This window comes from Rissa tridactyla, chromosome 9 (genome assembly GCF_028500815.1).
Source record: "Rissa tridactyla isolate bRisTri1 chromosome 9, bRisTri1.patW.cur.20221130, whole genome shotgun sequence".
In the NCBI taxonomy this organism is placed as follows: domain Eukaryota; kingdom Metazoa; phylum Chordata; class Aves; order Charadriiformes; family Laridae; genus Rissa; species Rissa tridactyla.
Genome location: NC_071474.1, coordinates 4,140,465 through 4,159,393, shown reverse-complemented (window position 1 = coordinate 4,159,393; position 18,929 = coordinate 4,140,465). Strand labels below are relative to the sequence as shown.

Below are 18,929 nucleotides of genomic sequence, written 5' to 3'. Positions count from 1 at the left end.
ATAAGTCTGTGCCAGCAGCTACAGAAAGCAAATTGGAAATCCGTCTTAGCCTGCCAGCTCCTGCAGGCAGGGACAGGTTCTTGTACAGCACATGCTGGCTGTCGAGCACAGGTTTCCAGCAGAGCCTCAGTCCACAGACAAAGGAAAGAGGAAAAGTTCCTCATTCCTGTCAGAAAAGGATGCAATGAACCTCTGAGCTGTGGAGGAGGCCAGCTGCTGTCCCAGTGACAAATAACCTTTGGAAAGACCAGACCTGCCTGAGCAGCCTCTGCTGTCCCGTGGCAGAAGGACAATTACTCTGAAGGGTCCCTCTTCTGGCAGGACAGCCGGGAAAGGGTGGGGAAGACTCCTTCCACCAAAGGGTCTGCAATGTGACATCCACAGCCAGAGAGTACCTCCTTTAAAAAGCACAGCATGTGTTTTTCAAAATCATCCCAGTGATATATGGGAACAGTGTGTGCCAGACACACTCGAGGTTGGTGTTAGAGGACCAAGGGAGCACTTGTGTCCTGAGGCAGCCATACATATCCTGCCTATAGCCAATGTCTCTTAGTGGCTCACGCATCAACATGAGGATGTGACTTAAAAGTCTTGCTGTTGGCATAACCCCACAAGCTGCCTTCCTCCTGCAACATTTGCTCAGTGATTAGCACCTTCCAAAGAGTTTCTGACTTGGTTTCTCAGCTGGGGAGTGAGAAGGGGTTTGTGTGTCTTGCCAGATACCATGCTGAAACACCTAAGAGCCATGGATGCCATGAAGAACTTCTCCGAGTTTCGCCAGGAGGCCAGCATGCTTCACTCGCTGCAACACCCCTGCATCGTCTCCCTCATTGGCATCAGCATCCATCCTCTCTGCTTTGCCCTAGAGCTGGCCCCTCTGGGCAGCCTCACCACTGTATTGTCTGAAAACGCCAAAGGTAAAAACAGGCTCTCACTCCTGGGAGAGCTCACTCTCTGAGTCACGGTAGTGACAAATGGTCAACAACATTTAAATTACTGCTTGATTTACTGAAGGGGATTTTTTTTTCCAGACCAGGGGAAATGGGAGGGATGGAATTGCTTTTAAACTGTGCCTTTGGGAACCTAGTAAAAATTGATGCTCAGGATTTTCAAAACCACTTTGGAGACCTGGATTTTCAATTTCTCTACAAATTAATAAGAAGTGCATCTCACTTCAGTGCTGCGTGGGTAATGCTGTGTTCTTCCCCCTGCAGATGGGTGTCTGGCACTCTGAATTCTCTCATAATTATCTGTGTTTCTGTCACTGTCAAGTGAACGACATTAATTCCGAGATAGGGTGAGGCCATCTGACCCTCTTGGCGCCTTGGCTTTGTGTCAACTTTCAGTCAAACACTAATTTTCACCAGAAGATTTAGGGGTCTAGAAGTGAAAGGGTTTAAAAAAAGAATCTAATAGAACTGTCAGACGTGTATAGTAACACGAGCAGTGTCATTTCAAATCGTGGCATTGAGTGATGTTTTAAAAGGTTGTTAGTTATTGCTCTGGAGTTTAAAAAAGAAAGAGAAAAGGAAAAAAAAAAAAAAAGAAGCGGTTATTGCAATTACAAGAACTGAAGACAGGCTGTTCCTTTGTGCCAGGGTCTTCCTTTGTGCCGCTGGGACACATGCTGACACACAAAATAGCGTATCAGATTGTAACAGGCCTCGCCTACCTGCATAAGAAGAACATCATCTTCTGTGACCTGAAGTCAGACAATATCTTGGTGTGGTCCCTGGATGTCAAAGAGCACATCAATATCAAACTCTCCGACTACGGAATCTCACGGCAGTCGTTCCACGAAGGCGCGCTTGGCGTGGAAGGCACGCCGGGCTACCAAGCTCCTGAGATCAGGCCTCGCATAGTCTACGATGAGAAGGTAACGGCGGTGTATCTGTGGGCGCAGCCGCTGCGTGACAGCGGTGGGTGGTGGGCTTCATGCGTGGGGCTGAATTCCCTTACACAGGTGTGGTGCAGCACTAGCTTTTCCACCATGGCCTTCCTTGCTCTCCTCTCCACCCAAGGGAGGTTTACCCTGTTTTTTTTCTCTCATTTCTCACTCTAGGTCGACATGTTTTCATATGGGATGGTCCTCTATGAGCTGCTGTCTGGTCAGCGGCCTGTGCTAGGACAACACCAGCTCCAGATTGCAAAGAAGCTGTCTAAAGGGATCCGTCCTGTTCTTGGGCAGCCGGAGGAGGTGCAGCTGTATAGGATGCAGGCACTCATGATGGAGTGTTGGGACACTAAGCCAGAAAAGGTACAAGACAAGCCTCGTGACCAGTGTTTTCTGATCATGTAGCTGCAGAGATCTGTCAGCCCTCTTCACGCAGGAGAGCTAGGCTCGCTCTCGATACAGCAGAACAGCTCATTTGCCCGTTTACCCCTCCTTCTGATGTATCCAGAACGTCTATTGACTTAAGTGATAGTTTTATGAATGAAACTATGGCAGATTGGTGGCCTTAGACATCTGTGGTGACATGAAGGTCCCTAGATGTCAATGGCAGTTAAGCTATTGATTTCACCAGGGCAAGACATTACCTGTAATTTCTAGAAACAGCTACAGTATCATGCTGTGAGTGTAACTACAAAGACTTCAAAAATCCCAAGATTATAAAAGGCAGTATGAGGAAGAAAAGTGTTCAAAGTATGAGAAAAGGATTATGCTGCATTAAGTTTTTCATTAATTACAAGTTGGCATTTTAGAGCTGCTGTCTTTCAGACAGAGGTCAGCTTGACTCACAAACAGCTAGACGCTGTCATGACAGCGGGTCATCTTCCAAAATTCATAAACCTGAAGAAATAAATCAATAAAATGTGTAAGAGAAACACCGACCAAACCGTGGAAGTACAGAAGAGGTTTGGCTTCAGTGTCTGGGGTACGGAGGATGCTCAGAAACAGTCAGGTGGGATTTACAAGGAGAATTTGGTGTAGAATTGAGAAAGCAGTGGAAGTGTTTATTAAAGAAGTCCTACTTCTTGGTGCTCTGGCTTTAATAAATAATGAGTATTACGATTCTTTTCTTTCATCTGGACCTCCAGCTGTCTTGTGTGACATATGTCTTTCTCTTTTCCTTTCCCCGCAGCGTCCACTGGCCATTTCTGTGGTAGGACAGATGAAAGATCCTACCTTTGCAACATTTATGTACCTGCTGTCCTGTGGGAAGCAGTCCTCCTTCTTCTGCTCCCAAGGACAGGAGTACACTGTGGTGTTCTGGGATGGGAAGGAGGACACCAGGTGAGACGGCTCATCTTAGTAATGTCTGTCTCTTGTTCTTTTTTCTTTTTAAGTAAAAATCCTTCAGCATCTTCACTTATGCCTCTGGGAGGGAGGTAAGAAGGTGAAAGTGAATTTGGGCGAATGCCAAGGATACGGCGAACGCTGTTTTCCCAAACTCTTTTAATTGGGAACAGTAGTTGCTTTATAAAGGATATTTAATGAGCTTAACTCTGCTTCAGTTAATATGAGGAGAAGATTAGGGCAGTGTAATGATTCACACACACAGGATGAAGCATTTGCACATGAGAACAGACGTGTTCTGCCTTTCCTAATGAGGCCATTTAACACTAAACCTTTCCTAATTGAGACTGCAGTTCCATCTCTGTTCTGCAAAGCAATTAAGCACATGCTTAAATCCTATTGAAATCATCAGAAGTTAACCACATGCCTGAAGCTGTGTGTGCATCCAAGTGTATGCTGCCAGTAAAATGTGTGCTATACTGGCTAGGCATGTGCTTTAAATGTTATTAAATTGTGACTGAGATGATGGTATTTTGCTCAGCCACATGTGACCCATGGCTAGTTAGGTTTATTTTTATGGATGTTACTGATTTTTATAGCTGCAATCTTATTTGGAAACGTTCACAAACTGATCTGAAATTTATATTAATGTGTTCATTATTTGTAACCATTAACGTAATGGGAAAGGTACGTGATCCGTTCATGAACGATTTGCTTTGCTGTCTGTGGTGCCTGGTCAGTCGTTCAGTGCAGACAGTGTAACTATTCCTGCTAAAACTGGTGAAACACATGGGACTCACAGATGTATTTTGAATACATGGATGTTGTCCAAATATTCACAGCAATGTATCTCAGTGAATCTGCTTCCTGACTGGACAATCCACTTGCTGGAGACTGCTGAATAACAAATTACTTATATGTGACAGATTTCGGGATGTGTAATTGCTTGTGCCACAGTTGGTAAAACATCTGGGGCTCACAGATGTGGTTGTGAATATCCAGTTATTGTTCAAACACCCAAACCCAATAAACTTTCCCAGACCCCAAACAAACAAAATCCTTTTAGTTACAAATATATTAATTAGTCATATTTATAAAATATTTTATCAGGTTACAGATCTTTGCTCTTATTTGGAAGAATCATGCTCTTCTCCTTGTGTAGTAGAATAAGTAATAAAGCCAGATAATGCTGCGGCAGTGAACTTGGAGAAGTTCTCTGAGAACCTGGTGGGCAAGACGGGCAAAGACCTCCCAGCTATTAGTTACTGCTGTTCAGCTGGAGCCGTTTGTCTCACACCTGAATTATAGTAACAGACCACGTAAGTTCTCCTAATCCATTTCCATGCAAAGTCAGATAGCTGAGTTTAAATATTCACAGAGGCAATTGCATATCTGCCCCCTGAGCAAGATACGTGGCACATCTGTATTTCTCTTCCTTTACAAAGACCATTTGGAGGGGCGGAGAGCCTTGCAGCATCATCCCCATCTGGACAGTCGTCTTACCGCTTGGCCAGAAGTGCCGAGTACCATCCTGTAGCAGTTTGCAGGCTGAATATTGGCTATTGGAAATTGTGATTTGCTCCTTTCAGAAACTACACGGTGGTGAATCCGGAGAAAGGGGTCATAGAAGTGGAGAGGATGAGCTGCCCAGGAATGAAGCTCTGCTGCCAACTAAAATTTCAGAATGCCCTCTGGGCTGCCACAGAGGTGAGCGTTGCCTGCGCTTCAGTGCCCTGCTCAAGAGGGGCCTCGTTAGAAGAGACTCAAATGAAGAGAAAGAACCTATTAAATTAGTAAAGCTAAGAGCGTTTGAGCCAATGGGCATCTCAGATGAGCAGCGTGACTTTGCTGTCTCCTGGTGTATTGTTTCTGCCTGTTACTTAGCTGATACCTAGATCAAAATCATACCTCCTGGTGTCCAGAGCGATCGTGGGAACCTCGGCTTTCCGAGGTGAAACTCTCTGGATTGTAGCATATCTGTACCCAGGGCTTCGTCTGGGAAATGTCCTTATCTGTAAGTGATAAAGGGAAGCAGTGAAAGAAACCATGCGTTTAAGGGTGGGGTTCTGAAGGAGACCCGAGGGATTTGAAAGTTGGTGGGAAATGGGTACCCAAGTTTTGTGTTTGCTGTGGAAAACTGCGGCTGAAAAGATCAGAGTGTGAGAGCATGGCTGATTTGTCCCTCAGAGCCCCCGTCTGCCCATCAAAAAAGGCTGTGTTAAGTGTCAGCCAGTTGTGACACAATCATTTGACACAAAACAAAGAAAAAATAGCTGAAAAAAACTGAAATGTTCCTGAATTTCAGTGTTTCTGACAGGAGAAAAAAGGCCACGCTTGCTGAATAAATAATTTGTGTTGGTTCATTCACTCCGCCCTAGCATGGATGCTGTAACTGAATGAGAATATAGAATCTTTTTCCCCCATAAGAAAATAAGATATTCTTACTTTTTCTGTTCCCAAATAGAGACAAATTTCAAATATTCCTATTTTTTATAACAAGAAGCGTAGAAAAATCAAAATTCAGAAATCTTAAAGTGTTTTATTTCTGCCTTTTTGATCAACATGAAATGTGTTGTTATTCCCTGAACTGGGTGCTCTATGTCAGTATAGTAGATTTATGAGGCGTAGAGCAGGTGTAATTCCAGATACAACGTAATCCTGGCTTTCCTTGAATTGACAGATAAATGCAAAATAATGTACAACATGTTAATTGTCCTGACCCGTTTGGGATTTGTGCAGAGTCGGGGTTGTCGGATGCCACTTTTAGATGTGGTGATAAAACACCTACAGTGGTGATTTTGGTGGCTTTTGGAGAGTGCGTACGTTGCCCACAGCACATTCTGGGGAAGGCAGTACCTGCTTTCTACCCACAGACAAAGCAAATGCTCTCCAGGGAAAACAAAGAGAAATCCAGGCTTTCGATATTGAAAAATACAAGTAAAAACTGTTTTTGGAACCAATCTGGTCTTGTTCAGGTGTCAAAATATGAAAAGCAGGGAAGATGATTGAAATCTATAGAATTTTTTGTGCTCTTTCACAGGACCAGAAGATTTCCGTGTATGGGTTGCAGGGCATGTGTCCTTTAAAGACTCCGCAGAAGGGTTTAGACACTCCTGCTACTGTGAGCTGCTTTCTAGTAATGCCTGTTGTCAAAAAGGTAAGGAGGAACCTAAAGGAAAAGGGGCATTAGTGAGACTAAGCCGCCTGCTGCCAGGCCAAGCTGCCAGAGTCTGTGTGGCTTGTCACTAGCTAGCGTTGAAGGACTCTACAGTGCCCAGGAACGTTTTGGCAGTGCGAGGAGAAGGTTTCCAGGTCTTTGTGCCTCTGCCAGAAGACAGAGGTGTGGGCAAGAACCTGAGTCAGGGGACCAAAGTTGGCAGTTCCAAGCCCGCTGGGAAAATAGTCAAAATAGATCAAATTCCTCTGCAAGGAAGTCTTCCAGCTGCGTTTCCACATCACTGGAAGACAGGGTTTAGACTGATCAAGCAAAGTAGAGGGGACACGAAACAATAATTAGAATAGAGATTTGTTAACTGCTAATGCAGGACTTGCACCCATTCTTTTCCTGGTGTGTGTGCACGCTGTCGTTTGTGTGTACGGTCATCTTTAAATATCATCTAGGCTCAGCCACACTTCTTTTGGGTTTTGAAAGAGAACGCTTAGATAATCCAGGCAGTCCAAGAACTGCCTCTTATTGGTAATAACAAAAGTTATATCCTATCTGTCTGGCTCTGGAATTGCTAACATCCAGTTACTGGCAAGGGAAATCTTGACATGACTGCCTATTGCGGGCAAGTCTTGAGAGATGTATAAAAACTGTTTTCGGGCTAAATTACCTCCGGTTTGCTTACAGCCACCTCAAGTAAAAACATATAATTATGTTCCAACATTACTGGTAGCTGTGTAGTTTTTGCAAATGCCAGCAGACTGGTATGTGTCTAAAAGCTTAATATGGAGCAGCTCTCGAAGCAACAGCGGACCTGTTTTATACCAAATGCCCGTTCTGCATTATTATCCATTTCTAGCTCGTTTGCTCGGACTGCTGCATCGCTGCAAACCGAATCCGAGGCAGATGCTTAGTGTAAGGTGTGCTGCTTCGCTTCCAAACATGGTGTAAGTGGGACTAAAGTAGGGCATAGATCTAAAGTTGGCATGGGGATGCGTTTCACCCGCCGGGAGGCTGCATCTGTCGGCTTTCTTTGGCTCCCAGACCTGCAGCGTTTCTCCGCCGTGGAGTTTCATTTCTGATGTGTAGGGCAAATTTCTTTTTCATGCTGCATGAGGTTTTGTCCAGGACGGTTGAACGACTCTTTCACTTTCAGCTTTTCCACTGTCATACAGCTTGCAAAGCCATTCCTTAGGGGTTACGAGTGGCTTTATGTCTCCTGGTTTCTATTTTCAGTTTGTGGCTTGCCTAGAAAATGTCATAAATAATGCCAGGCTCTACAATAGTAATATTGAGTCTAGACACCTCCCTTCCTCCCCCGACCCTACCCAACCTTCCAGAAATCCACATCCCTTCGGCGCACTCCTCCTTAGTTTATTGCACTTACTTTTTCCTCTCTCCTTTCTATGAATGAGTTTGGCAGTGAAATAGCCACAGCAGCAGCCATAGGGATGTGCAGACCAGGTTGGCAAGAAACTAAAACCGTTTTTTCGAAACAGCCAGTTCTTCCAACAAAGCTAAGTGGAAAGCTTACACTTGTCAAACTCGCTGTACGGCGCAGCGAGCCGTAGCAGAGTTATCACATAGTCATTATTGTCCAGTGGAGAAGAGAATTGCTCGCGTTTCCCTGGGAAGAAAGCCTTTAACTGATGAGATGTGAGGTAACTAGAAGTCAGAGAATTGCCGAGGGATGTTGCTGGGAAGGGGAATTCTTTACGACTGCCTTGGGAAGACTGATCCAAAAGAAATAGTTTCCAAAACTTGGTTTCTCATCCAAAGGAAGCATCATGGAAATTTAAAAGCAGCAGAGAGGGGCCCAGAATCCAAAACTCGCCCGCCAAGGAAAAGTCTTGTACAATTTAAGCTTTTTTGTTGCATGCTTTCTGTCACCAGTATCATTGTTTTTGGCAAACAATAAAATTTTCACTAAATTTCCTTTCAAAAAAAAAAAAAAAGGCAAGCAAACAGGTTAAAAAGAGCAAAACAAGATGCTTTCTGAATTGGTTTGCAGCATTCTCACAAAGAGATGTTGAGGAGAGAGAGATCTGAATGGGTGCGAGCCTCTGGCCTCTTGCAAAAACCTGAAACACACGAAAACAAAAGCTGCATTTAAAGGCTGCAGCCTGCTGCGGCGCGCGGTGCCAGCAGTGCCAGACCCTGCGGGGAGGAGAGGAGGAGGTGACCGAGGCCGTGGTGTCGGGGGCTGTATTTTATTTTATTTTTTTTTAACCTGACTCCCGATGGCTCCGAGCCTTGTGCCGTCCTTAGCTGCGAGGACAGGACGTCTGGAGCCAGCTCATCTCCTGCACATCACATACCGTCACAGCCCCGCTCGGAGGCCTTCCTCCCTGGCACAGCGGGACTTCTGGCAGGACGGAGACTTCAAATGCAGTTTTGTTGCTGTGTGTTTTTGTTGGCTCTTTGTGGAGCCCAAATGTTGAAAATGAATTCTGAGAAAGTTACTTAAGGTTTCTGGAGGCTGCTGCCCTGCCTGCCTTTGGTCACTGTTGTAATACCCTGATTTGGAGAGTTTTGCCTCGCTGCCCAGCTGCGCCAGCACCTAATAAAGTCTGGTGAATCGGTGGCACCCGGGGGTGGGTGGCCTTTGCTGTGTTCTTCTGCGAAATGGGTCACTCCCTCATCTCGGTCAGTCGAGGGCATTTCTCAGCATTTGAGTTCCTGCTCTTTGTTTCTTAAACAGAGAGATAACAAGAGTGGCTGGATAGAAACAGGTCCCGATAGCCAAGGCAGTGAGTAATAAGTGCCCCAAAGCATAAAATATCTTCCAGATTTGCTTCCACCATTGTGCTATTCCAGACAGGCTAGAATTTGGCAGAGTCGGTATGGCCGGTAACGCTGGGTGGGGATCGCTGGTGCAGCTCTGCCCCGTTACCGTGTCCATTGCCCAGTGCCAGGGAACTTTGGCCTATGGAATCCAAAAGGGAATCAGGATTCTGTCCTGCAGTAGCTGACGCTAATCAAAGAAATGAAAACATTTGTTCGTGAAGACTGTGCTTGGGTAATTCAGCATTTTCAGATGAAATGAGACAAAATTACAGAGCTCTCTGAAGACTTCAATATTGTCCTGTGTCACGCTAGGAGCGGTTCAGGTTGACATACCCACATTATGGTTAATTTCAAACGTTCCCACTTCAATTTAAATTTTCCATTTTTAGTAAGAAATACCTATTGTGCAGGGTTCTTTGGACTGGAAAAGTTGGACCATTTTCACCGGAGAAATGTGGGCTGTTCTGCTTTGTTTTGTCCTGTTTTAAATAATTGAACTCCTTTCCAAAGAAAAAGTAACCCAAAACCCAGCTTGTGCAAAGCATCCCGCCATGTTCCAACCTACTGATGCAACTCCCTGGCAAACCCATGTTTAGGAGCCTTTGCACCAGATCCACATGGCAGCAGGGACGTGCACCGAACGCTGCAGGCCATTTGGGTGTCTTTTAATTAATGGTTAGAGAATTGGGACCGGACTGAGTTAAAGTCCAAGTCCCATTTCACAACTTTCCACTTGCTTCCCTGGTTTTTCCCATTACAGTAAAATTCTGCTGTGATTTGGATTAGTCATACGGGCTCAGCACACTCATGGTTTTACTCATACTTTGCGTGCAGATAGCGTCTTTTTGTCCAAGACTCTTAATAAGCCTTGGAAACAGTGCTATCAATTAAACTAATACTTCCCCCTATGCTGTCTGCCCTGTGATACCTGAGAGCAAGTCAAGATACTGATTTCGGCCTCTACAGGTTTGAGCAGTCTGGGAGCTATCTTCCAGGGCTGGCACAGCCATGATCCCTGGAAGGGCACAGGCTTTCCCTTAATTTGTGAGCAGCAAGGGGTGACGCCGAGTCCGTGTCCCATCTCACAGTGTCGCTGGTGTCCCGGGCTTCCCACCACGGCGGGGCTGCTGAGGGGTGAGGTTGTGTCGGTTCAGCTGGCGGTGCTCTGTCTGGTTTGGGCGTTTTGCTTTGCTTTAGTCCGGCCAGATTGTAACAGCAGCAAAAAAAGCCCTGGGCAAAGGGTCTTTTTTTAGAATTTATTTCTCCACGGGGAGGAAATAGAAAGGCCTTTGAGGTAGGTGTTGTTTTATCCGCTTCACAGATGGAGGGGTTTCTGGTACAGACCCAAGGTCAGGGGGAGTTTTGTTCTCAAGAGATCCATATCATGGATCTCTCTAATGGCATTTTGCACCGCTGTGGTGGTGAGGGTCAGAGAACCGGCGAGCCATGGCCTTCTCACCAGCTCCCGTCCACAGGACGTGACAGTGTCCATCGCAGCAGTGCCGCAGAGCGCTGCACCGGAGCTCGATGCTGGCTGTGGCTCCTGCAGCCAACACTTCTGTACATTTAGGGGCAGGTTTGTAACTACCTGCAGAATCGTTCATGGCACTTAGCAGCTGGTTTGCTGAACTGCTGCTGCTTCTGTGCCCTCCGCTGGGCTGTCTCTGAGCTGCCGTGGATCCCAGACCGAGAGCACGTCCCTGGGAAGAGCGGTGCTGTCAAAGCAGCAGACATTGGATGCGGAGCAGTCGCTGTACGCTCTTGTTTGCAAGAGGATTGTCTCTCTTTCTTTCCATTTTTACTGGTTTCTTCCATTCCTCTCCTACCTACACTGATAGCAATAGCTTTACTCCTTTTTGGAAGCGAGCCGGGTTTCTACAGCTGGATTCCTAGGATCGTGATGGCTCTCTGTGAACATACTCCAGCTTGAATTTGTTAACCTTCGGGGCAGGCTGCCAGGTCCGTCTGTCCTCCCTTGCCAATAAAGAGAAAGGTAATACTGGGTGAGAGGAGTATGGCTCTGCAGCAGCTTCTATGTAATGACTTCTTTTTATGTTGCTGTTATCACTGAGTGATTTGGGGTAAGTTACTAGTGTACTTGCAGGATTGTGAGAGGCAGCCAGAGCTTCTGGGATTGAAAGCTCTTGTATTGCAGAGAAGGAAAGAATCTGAATGGAGAATCTGCTGTCTTCCTTGCAGAACTCGTACGTGGTGCTGGCCGGCTTGTCGGATGGACTTGTAGCGGTGTTTTCAGTGTCCCGAGGCATCCCAGGGGACAGCTGCTCCTACCTGTGCTCCCACACGGCAAACAGGTCCAAATTCAACATTTCTGATGACGACCCCCGGCAGAACCCCTACCCCGTGAAGGCCATGGAGATCACCAACAGTGGAGCGGAGGTCTGGTACAGCAACGGCCCTGGCATTCTCATCATAGACTGCGCCACGATGGAGATCAGCAAGAGACTGGAGCCCTTCAGCCCGCCGTCAGTGATCACATCCATTGCCTGCAATTCCGAGTGTCACGGGGAGGAGGTGGTGTGGTGTCTGGACGATAAAAGCAACTTCCTGGTGATGTATCACGTTACCACCTACCAGCTCTGTGCACGCTACTTCTGCGGAGACTGCAGCCCTCTCAGAGACATGTTTACAATCCAGCAGCCGTCGGCAGCCATCCCAGCTACAGCACCTATAAACCACAAAGCGTTAGAGAATAACCCGCTGGTGGACATGAGCATTATCTACAGCCCAGAGGTTGGCACTCAGATACTAAACCACCAGGACTCACTCACAGATTATTGCTCTGTGTCTTCCTACTCCTCCTCGCCTCCTAACAGGATAACCCGATGCCCCTCCAGCCTTCCCAGCTCGCCGATGAGCTCTTCTAGTGTACCGCTCTCCACAGATTTTGAGGAGTCTGACAAATTTCATGAGCTGAAGCCTTCCCTGGATCACGATGCTATGCCTGCAGGTGACAACACGCAGCAACTCCAAGCCGTCAAGATTCTTCCAGTGAAAGACCTCATATGGATCCCCAGGTGAGTGAGTCACTTAGGAAAGGAACTTCGTCAGAATCCCTCCTGGGCTGAATGTGAGGTTAGCTCAGGCTAATTCAGGAACTTTTGCATTCCCAGCATGATTCACTTGCTCAGAAAGTCAAGTTACCGTTAAGAAATTTTATTCTTAGTGCAATGGTACATCGATTTTTCTACACCTTTTTAATGATATCTGTTGTTGGGTAGAATGGCCACATCTAAGGTCTTGCCAGACTGATTGCAGCAGAATGAGAAGGTGGGTGGTGAGACTCGAAGCCCTGTTTCCCCAGCCACTGAGGAAACACAGAACAGCAGGCAGCTTCCTTGCTCAGGCACAGCCCTGGGAGGTCCTGTTGCCTCCTGTTGAGCTGATGGAAACCACTGGGAATCTGATTTTGCCTGTCACGGGGGCTCTCATTGTGGTGGATTTAGGACACCGTTTGGTGGCATTGCAGTGCCCCCTTCTCTGCAGAAGGTCAGGAGGGTTTGCAGCAGAAAGGATGGATATCCAGCATGGATCTTCCTCAGCTGTCACCAGTCTCCACAGTGGAGCACATGTGATGTCTCCCTCGTTTCTCTTCTAGGAGAGGAGGGGATATCATCGTTATTGGACTGGAGAAGGAATCCGGCACCCAGCGGGGCAGAGTGATCGCTGTGCTGAAGGCTGGGGAACTGGCTCCCTACGGGTGAGGCTGACTTGGGCACCGAGTGTCACGCCACTGGGGGCACAAGGGGACTGGGTGGCAGAGGGTGGCTCTGCAGGCTCTCGGGGCTGTCAGGAGCTTCCTCTGGGCTTTCCAGTAGCATCTCCCAGCCCAAGGAGACAAGGTTGCTGGTTGCGCATTGAGGCACGTGCATGCTCTTATGGCACAGCAGATGGTGAAGGCACAGTCTGGTCTCCAAAGGCCACAGAGACCAAGTACCCTGTAACGAGTCTTGCACAATATGATAAATGTTGGTCTGATCCTGCCTGGTGCTGACTCCCGGTGCTCTGAGGGCACCTGGCAGAAGATCGCTGGAGCTTGGCGGACTCAGGCCCTGCGTTAAGAACAAGAGGTGTATTTATGCAGAGCGCAGCGCTTGTCTGTGGCTGTATTCACGTGGATCAGGTTGACGTTCTGGCTCTAAATGAGCACCTTTGTGCTGTTGGCAGTGACGGGACGGGGGAAGGCTCCTGTGCCGAGGGAAGGCACAGGGGAGAGCAGTTATATACATTAATTTAAAACGTTTCATACAGTGAACAAGAGTCCAAGTAAATAAATAGCTGCTAGAGAGTTGGGGGTGTTCCTGCTGGTCACTTAAATACGGGTCTGGGATTGTACTGTTTATGTCCAAACAAATGGAGGTTAAGCTAAGGGTTATAAATGGTCATTTATTACCACCAGGCAAACACAACAGGAGATCAAAGTGCTCCTGCCATTCCCTCTACTTGCTAACTGAGTGTCTTTATCAGTTAGTGGGGAGCGGCGTATTCTGTTTATTCTTCACAGGTACTTTTAGGGTGATTTTGCTTTACCCGAATTAAGCGTGGAGTTCAGGTGAAGTGACACTGCCATCTCAGGCTTGTCCTGCTTTGCTGCCTTTTATCCTGGCTGGTTGAGGCATGGTGGCTGTTGCCTCATCCTGTTTTCCCAGCAGGATAAGGGCCAGCAGATAGCGCCTGCGCCCTCCAAGCCCCTCCAAATGCAGAGCAGGGGAGGGAGGTGAGGGAAGGGAGATGGTTTCTTAGGGGCAATTTGTGATAAAAACCAGCTTCCAAGGACAGCCCTTGGTTGTTAGTGGTCCCCATGTAGGGGCCTTTCCAGGGAAACAGTTTGGGGCCAGTAGAAAGAGCCTGGCAAGGGCTGGACTCCTGTCCCTCGAACGCTGCAAGGACAAAAGTGTCATCTTCTGCCAGGCCACCTCCCTCTGGGCTGTCAGGGCCAGCTTCAGCTGCTGTTGCTTGATCAGGTAACATGCCCAGAGACCACAAAGGGAAGCACCTGCAACATGATGGTGTCATGCAGGACTCCTACACGAACTGGCGGGTCCCTGGGCTGTTGTAGCCGTGCCCGCTGGTCCAGACTGGGGGCTTGTACCCTGAGCAGGCAGAGCTGGGCTCCGTCCCGCTTCCAGACTGCATCTCAGGCTGCGGAGGCTCTGGGCAGCCTGCTAGCCGTGGCACGGTGCGGGCTGTTGTGAAAATGCCCAGCTGGCAGCAGGCCAAAGAGCCTGTGGATTTAGCAAATCGGGAGATTAACAGCAACTTCAAAATGTCACGGCAGACTTAAGCACCCACCTGCGTGTCTAGGCACCTGAATCCCTTTAAAAATCTTTTCCCGTGTCACTGAGCCGTTTGCTTTTGCCGCGACATAGTTTCTGATCCCTCTTTTTGTTACGTTCTCCTTGCTCAAGGATTTGCAGCTTATAAAAAGAGATTCAGTAGCTGGAAAGGAAAGCTTTTGAGTCAGTGCCTCCCGGGTGAGCGGCGGTGTGCTGTGTTCGCAGAGCCGCGCTCCGCTCTAATGCCTGTCTCTGCTCCGTCCTTCCTTTCCCAGGACGCTGGTGGATGCTGCGCTCATAGCAAAGGACACAGTTGTGTGCTGCTTTGAGAACGAAAACATGGAGTGGTGCCTGGCTGTCTGGAGGGGCTGGAGCGCCAGGGACTTTGACGTTTTCTACCAGGCCTACGAAGAGCTGGGAAGGCTTGAAACCTGCATGCGAAAAAGAAGGTAGTGCTTGTGGCGCTGGGAGCCGAGGCTCGAGGGAAGAACGGAAGCGTCCTGCTCCGAGCACGCCTGGACTCTGAGACACAGCCCCGGAGATGGGGGGGGGACAAGGGGTGCGTGGGGGGAGCGTGTGTCTGGTTTGCTGCTAATGAGCTCTGCGGGGTTCCTGTGGCTGGAGCCCCATCAGGGCTTGCGGGGATTGAAGAAACCGGTGTGAGCAGGGCAGGGACGAGCCGGGAGCTGGGCCAGCTCGCCGCTCTCTTGCTCCGTCACACACTCCCCTGCGGTGGTCGAGAGCAGGAGGTGTGGCGGTGGCTGCAGTTCTGCTCCTGCCTCTATTTCCAGTTTCTTCTTCCCAATTTTAAACTCCTTCCTCACCTTCAGCATGCCCTGGCTGCTGCTTTTGTAGTGTGTATCATCAGCCAGGAGCGCTCCGTTAACCTCAGCGGGCTCTTCCCTGGGAGCCTGAGCACGTTACGGTCCCCACTGCCTGCTGGCTGGTGGTGTGGTTGTCTCTGGGCTAATTCACCCTGCTCCCGGGGAATAATTCACCCTGTTCCCAGGGAAATGCACCTTCTGGAAGCCCCGCGGGGCTGCTACCGCCATCCCTGCATGTCTGTCAGAGGCTACTTCAGGTGTGGCCCCTGTTGCCACTGCTGTGTAGAGACATCCAGGTGTGAGAACCAGCAATAAGCTTTGGCTGGCCACTGCGTTTCTGGTTCCTAAAAGCTATTGTGGCCCAGTGTTACTGGGAGAGAGCCTAAAATTATCTGCCAATAACACTGCACGATCTCAGCGAGTGAGCGAGCCACTTCATTGCACTCTTGCAAAGGCAGTTGTCAATAGAGCTGATGCGAAGCAAAGCCACTCGGTTTGACAGATACGTCCCAGTGTAAGAGAAGGGAGCCCCGAGACCAGGAAGGCTTATGAACCATCTTTGCTCCTCTCCTCTTTCTCTTGGTAAATACACTCTGGGGTATCGGGAACACAATAAGCTTAATTTGCCTGCGTATCTGTGCAGCTTCCGCTCACCACAGCTTTTATTTTATCTTCATTAGTGGCCTGGGATGATGTATTGGCTCTGAATACAATTGCACTTAAGTTATCCCAAGCATGTACAGCAGTGTAAAAAGTGAGCCTGGCTAAGCACCCTGTAAAAAGGTGTACAGTTTGAATTTTGGACCCTTTTTTTTTTTTTTTTTTTTTTTTTTTTTTTTTTTTTTTTTGATATCCCAAGAAACTTGTGTGAGCATCGGCAAGGCTGGCCAAGGCCGAACGGGCAGGTTGACCCTCTGGTTCACATTTCTGTTGCAGGCTGCTAAAATATCCTTCTACAGAAACAGAGTGTATCCTAAAATAAACAGATTTCTCCCTACAATGACACTGCGTTGGTGGCACTTTTCATAGGCAGCCCATGCCTGCATCAGCTGCAGGGCGTCTGGGCTTTGCCGTGGCCGATTAAAAAGCAGGTTCTCCTGACGAGCGTGGTTGGGATCGGGTTTACAAGGACAGTCTGTTTCCTTACCTGGCCTTACCTGTCTCCGTCCGCCTCGGCTCCTCCAGCGGCTCGTGGAGGCGTCACGGCAGCACCCCTGCGCCCTGGTCCGCTCTCCCTCGCCAGGCCGAGCTCTCCTGCCTCTCGTCTCCGCGACGGGGAAGAGATGGCTCAGCCCTTCGCCACCGCTGTGGTTTGACAGGCATTTTCACGGCTGCCCCGAGAGCTTACCCTGCCTCGGGCTTCGCTGTGAAGTAGCTGTATCTGTGTCACAGCTAATTAACTGCATTTCCCTGAAACTGTGTCACCTACCTCCCATCCCGCTCCACGGCCCGGAGCCTGCACGTGCCTGCCCCGCACGCCCTCACCTGCGCGGGGGTTTAACCGTCTCACCGTCGCCTTCTCCAGCACCCAGACCCCTTTTACAGGCACGTGCTACCGCGCGATCCTTGGAGCCCCGACAGCGGCTGCAAACCGGCTTGTGCTTCCATTCAGCCTGGAGGGTTTTCTTTGAGAAAACACTGTCTGGAATGGCCACGGCCGTTCCTTATCACCCCTCTCCAGCCAAACGCCTTGGGCACCATGCTGCTTCCGAAGCCGGCGAGGGGCCGTGCCCTCCACGGGCTCCCCATTGCCCAGGGGGGTCAGCGGAGCCTCTCCCAAACCTTCGGTGGGCATCGGCCGAGGCCTCGCCACAAAAGGGGCTTTGTTCTGCTCCCACGGCACACGCCGGAGCTGTTACTGCCCACAGCCATCGCGCACACCTTCCCCGGACACAGCGGGACGTCCCTGCTCCAAAACCCCTGCTGCCACCCCCACCAGCCAGGTCAGGACAGTCGGGGAAGCTGGGGGGTGGGAGAGAAGCAAACGCTGCTGCGGGCTGGCGTGAGGGGTCGCTGCGGCAGGGATGGGAGCAAGTGTCCCCCGAAACCTCCTGGGAACACAGGAGCAGTTCCCGAAATCGACTGAGAGCCTGAACGCTGCTACTGGGGAGTCAGGGCAAAATGCCCCCCTTCAGCAAACCTGAAACCTCGTTAGCACAAGGCGCCATTAAGTAAGCGAGGCATGTGTTGCGGGAATAAATCCCCAGGGGCAAAAATAAACAGAAACTAAAAACAGAATTAAAATTAAAAAACCGGCACTGGTTCAGACAGTTTAAGTGAGATTCCAGTGTGCATTCCCAGCCCTCCTGCCAGCGGAGCCTGTTCTGCTCCGAGCGGGACTGACGGCAGGTACGGACGAGGGGCCTCGTCCCTCCCCATCGTCCATCCCTGCGGAGGGGGTTGGGGATGAGGCCAAAGGCAGGAAAAAAAACCCCAAAACCCAGGAGCAAGGGGCTGCCGGAGCCCGGGGAGGCTGGGGCTCGACGTCTCCGTTACCGGCACTTGGCCAGGGGCTGCTGCGTGTATCGCAGCCCTCGCTGTTTTCTTCCAGCTTCTAAAAATAAGCCGGAGCGGGGGCCTGCCGGGGGGGTTTATTCCTTCAGCCGACCACGGAGAGACAAGAAAACGGCTTAATTTTATTTTCTCAGCGTCGGGTTCCCCTCAGCCCGTCTGGGCGCAGCGGGAGCGCATGGAAAGGGCTTGGTGCAGGGAGGGAAACGGATGCTCTCGGATGAGATTAACCCCCCGCGCCGGCAGCAGGAGGGAGGCGGGTGCGGGGGCCATTAATTACTCGCTGAGGAATTACCGAGACGCACAGGACCCGCCACCACCGGGATTAATTGAGCCATCAGTCCCAGAGCCCCCGCTCAGCGGCGGCTGCCCAAACCCCCCCGGGCCTCGTCCCCTCTTCTGGCTGCCCCCCCCCAGAGCCGGGAGCTGCACGCTGCGCCCCTGGGGTCTGCCCTGAAGTGCTCGGGGATCCTTTACCTGCTTTAAAAGAAATAAAAATAACAACCAGCCGGACACGGATTCCTAGGCCGGGTTTCCGCTGTGTCTTTGCTGGCATCGGCACGGTGAGCGGGATGCAGGGTCGGGGAGCGGGATGGTGGGTCAGTGAGCGGGATGGAGGGTTGGTGAGCAGGAGGGAGGGTCGGCGAGCGGGATGCAGCGTTGGGCCCTGGGATGGAGAACGCCTGCGGTGCCCAGCACCCGGGTCCCCGCGGGGCTCAGGGCAATCTGAGCCCCCACATCCTGGTCTCTGAGACCCCACGTCCTGGTGCTCGCTCAGGGCATTTTGGGGACCCACCACAACCCCCCCAGGCACTGCCGGTCCACTGACCCTGCCAGCCTGGGGCTGTCCGGAACCAACTGGGCGGTAAAATGGGGCAACGTTACAGCTAATTCTGCTAGAAAAGGGAAGAAGGGCCAGTTCTTTGCCCTGTGGCTCTGGCCCTGCGGGTCTCATCCTGGGCACATCCCTCTGGCTTATCCAGGCATTGCCTGCGAAGAAAGCCACGGAAAGGGCAATTTAACGGTATTAGAAGTTTCACCAGTCCTGGCCGGATAAAATAACCTTGGCAGACGTAGGTGCCGTGCCCGGTGCTGCCCCAACACCCAAC

At 49.9% G+C, this 18,929-nt stretch overlaps 1 protein-coding gene across 1 annotated transcript in view; it reads left to right on the top strand.

Moving 5' to 3' along the window:
• LRRK1 (leucine rich repeat kinase 1) overlaps nt 1-15,018 on the top strand; it is an 80,936-nt gene extending 65,918 nt beyond the window's left edge. Inside the window, exons 26-34 of the mRNA XM_054214946.1 lie at nt 720-917; nt 1,599-1,876; nt 2,063-2,257; nt 3,084-3,235; nt 4,828-4,945; nt 6,279-6,395; nt 11,391-12,226; nt 12,808-12,909; nt 14,761-15,018. Of these exons, the coding sequence (XP_054070921.1) occupies nt 720-917; nt 1,599-1,876; nt 2,063-2,257; nt 3,084-3,235; nt 4,828-4,945; nt 6,279-6,395; nt 11,391-12,226; nt 12,808-12,909; nt 14,761-14,938 (2,174 nt within the window). The 3' untranslated portion in view covers nt 14,939-15,018. The remainder of the gene's footprint in view (nt 1-719; nt 918-1,598; nt 1,877-2,062; nt 2,258-3,083; nt 3,236-4,827; nt 4,946-6,278; nt 6,396-11,390; nt 12,227-12,807; nt 12,910-14,760) is intronic.
• The last annotated feature ends 3,911 nt before the right edge of the window (nt 15,019-18,929 follow it).